Source organism: Nuphar pumila, unplaced genomic scaffold (assembly GCF_984573655.1).
Source record: "Nuphar pumila unplaced genomic scaffold, dmNupPumi1.hap1.1 HAP1_SCAFFOLD_2044, whole genome shotgun sequence".
NCBI lineage: Eukaryota > Viridiplantae > Streptophyta > Magnoliopsida > Nymphaeales > Nymphaeaceae > Nuphar > Nuphar pumila.
The window spans coordinates 1-2,635 of record NW_028323828.1 but is presented as its reverse complement, the minus strand read 5'-3'; the positions used below and the strand labels follow the sequence as shown (position 1 = coordinate 2,635).

The 2,635-nt window shown below is 52.9% G+C and overlaps 1 protein-coding gene across 1 annotated transcript; it reads left to right on the top strand.

Annotated features, from left to right (window-relative positions):
- The first annotated feature begins 289 nt into the window (after positions 1–289).
- On the top strand, positions 290–1,437 carry LOC149808893 (uncharacterized). Its single transcript, XM_089995113.1, has 2 exons — positions 290–409; positions 859–1,437. Exons 1-2 carry the CDS (start codon positions 349–351, stop codon positions 1,434–1,436), a joined length of 639 nt encoding a protein of 212 aa, XP_089851239.1. The 5' UTR covers positions 290–348; the 3' UTR covers position 1,437.
- Positions 1,438–2,635: the final 1,198 nt, after the last annotated feature.

Sequence of the window (2,635 nt, the reverse complement as noted above, 5' to 3'; positions counted from 1 at the left end):
TACTCAACCTGTATATGAAACGGCGTGCGTGCTGATGCGGCACGTGCCATTTGGTTCGTGAACCCCGCCGGAGCTGTTGCTTCCTCCCGCCACAGGGTTGAAACTCTATCTCCAGAACACTATCTCCAGAACATCACCATCACAGCCAGGCGCAGTTAGCATCAAGTCAATTGGTGACCATATATAATATCCAGCGCTCACATCATCGTTAACAGAGCGTTCAGCTGTAAATGCTCCTGCGTATGGTTCGCACTTCGTATCGGCACAGCCTGGCAATCCTTTCGGAACCCTCGTTATCTTGGCGTTGTGTCTCATCAAGTTGTTGACGACGCCGGTCAAGCTCACATCATGGCAAGAGTCGTGAAGCTGAGGATTGTTGTCAAGGATCTGTGGCACTGTGTCGTCAAAGGTGCGCACATCCTCTCGTGCATGCACTCCACATACCTGTTGCCTTCTGTGACGGGGGTATCGGGATAACAGTGCTTCAGTATCCCTTGTGAACCAATATATTTGCTCCTGTAAAGATGCTGAATCGGCTGTTCATGCCAAAACGACCGAATAGCAGGTTGGCATGCCATTGGGCACAAATCCACATACGTCCAGGTTTGCCTCGCCGGCTTGCTCGGGGAGGTAACACTTGAAAGTTGAATTGCCATTTCTCTGTCTTCTATGTTATAGGTTATGTGAGAAGAAAGCCGTCGCGCGTGCAAGTTGCAGCCCGTGGAGCCTTACGTGCCATCTGCCTGGCACCTTCTGACGGAGTGCGGCTCGACGAATAACTTCGAGCTCACACTGGTGACACAAGTTTGGCATGTAATATCAGCCTGTGCGTCTGACGGAAGTAATCAGCATTTGCAGGTGGCGTGCGTCCTCCGCAGGTGCCTGTGCACAATCTTGCGCTGCTCCATCAGCGACACGCACACGTGGCCGGAAGCGGTATTCTTCAAGCGATACAGCCTCCTCCGCTGCACGTACGCGCTGCGCTTTGCCAACTCGCCACCGCTCGTGCTCGTCATGTAGCATCCTTGCACGCCCGAGGTCTTCATGCAAGTCCCGACGGCCTGAAGCCAAAGCCTCGTCAAGCAAGCACACAAGACGACGCACTGCATGCCTTCTGCGCTCCAGAAGATCTGGCGCGCCCTGGCAGCCACAGTCACCAGCATCAGCCTGTGCACATACCGCTGTCCGAGGAAGAGGCGTTCCGAGAGATGCTCAACGAGCAGCTGGGGTCGAGGCAATCATCACCGAAATCACCTGCATCTGTGCACCGCCCTGCCCGGTCACGTGGATCTCACGGGGAAGAAGACGCGTTCCGAGAGTTCTGCGCAGACAAGGTGGGGCGTGGCTCGCAGGGTGGGACCACGAACAAAGACACGAACGATGATGCTCTTCGTTCGTATTGCGATACCGAGGACAAGCGAAAACGCCGCACATAATATGAAAGAGAGTGAGAGAGAAGATGAGAAGATCGCTGTCCAGTGGTTGATCTGAGGCAATGCAAGCAGCCATAAGGGCTAGCAGCAAGAGCCGAGATGCCCTTCGCGTGATGTGCAAATGTTCAACATTTGTTACACGCGAAGCTGTAAAATATGAGATCCAGCGGAGAATATAAACAAGGGAATTTGAATGCGCGAACCCGACAGATGTATTCTACGACGGGGTTTGTTTCAAGAGCAACTTCTCCACTAGTGTTGTCGGCACGGCGGAAACAGCTTGCGCCGAACCAAGCTTGCAACGCGCGACCCCTCGACACACAACAGAAATCGCATGTGCGAGGACAATCTGTGAGGGGTGCATTATTGTTCACAGTACCAAGGCAGGTGCCGCTGACTGGGGGGATTCCATGATGGTAGTGTGATGGGACTCCTTAAGTTCCGGAGGTGGTTTCAACCTTGACGTTGAGATAAAAAGCGTCCGGCCAATTCGTGTTTGTTGATTGGCAGCCCCGTGCGTTGCTGCTGCTGTGAACGTTAAAGTACTCAATGGCAAGCCACAAGGCTATGTTATTGTGGGCGCTTGCCTTCGCCCCAACCGCGATCATTGCGATCAAGCGTGCAAAGAATGTCATCAGCGATAATGCCTTGTTGGGCTGGCGTATCTCTTTCTCTTTTTGTCATCAGCGATAATGTTCTTGCAGCGGTTTGGGGCTTTGGGCTCAGTTTGGACGCCAATGTCCCTGTGGTTGTGGCAGTGCTGTAATCATCACATCACCCCTCGCTTCTAATGGATGCCTCTAAACAATGCTCTGACAAGCATTTGTCCACTTTACAAGGAACTCGATGGTGTAAACTGGCAAAAGCGAGTCGTTTTCCCGGGCATAGAGCCGTCGGGCGCCCAAGGGCAGGGGCCAATTGGCAAGGCGAGGTGCAGAAATTTTCAGCGGACATTTGCCACGACCTGAATATCTCTGACATCTTCAAGGCCCCTAAAAAACAGCAGGTCGCTAGGCATACCTCCTCCAGATCTCAAGGGGGAGTGCGTACAGTGAATATGCCAGTGCTGGGAGCAGAGGCGTTGCCTACTGATGAGGTTGATAGGCAACACCTCCTCGACAATATCTGGAGTTGGCACCAAATTCGGGGGAAAGCCATGTTGAAGATACTGTCCTAAGTATCAGAAGATATGTTCCGCAAGT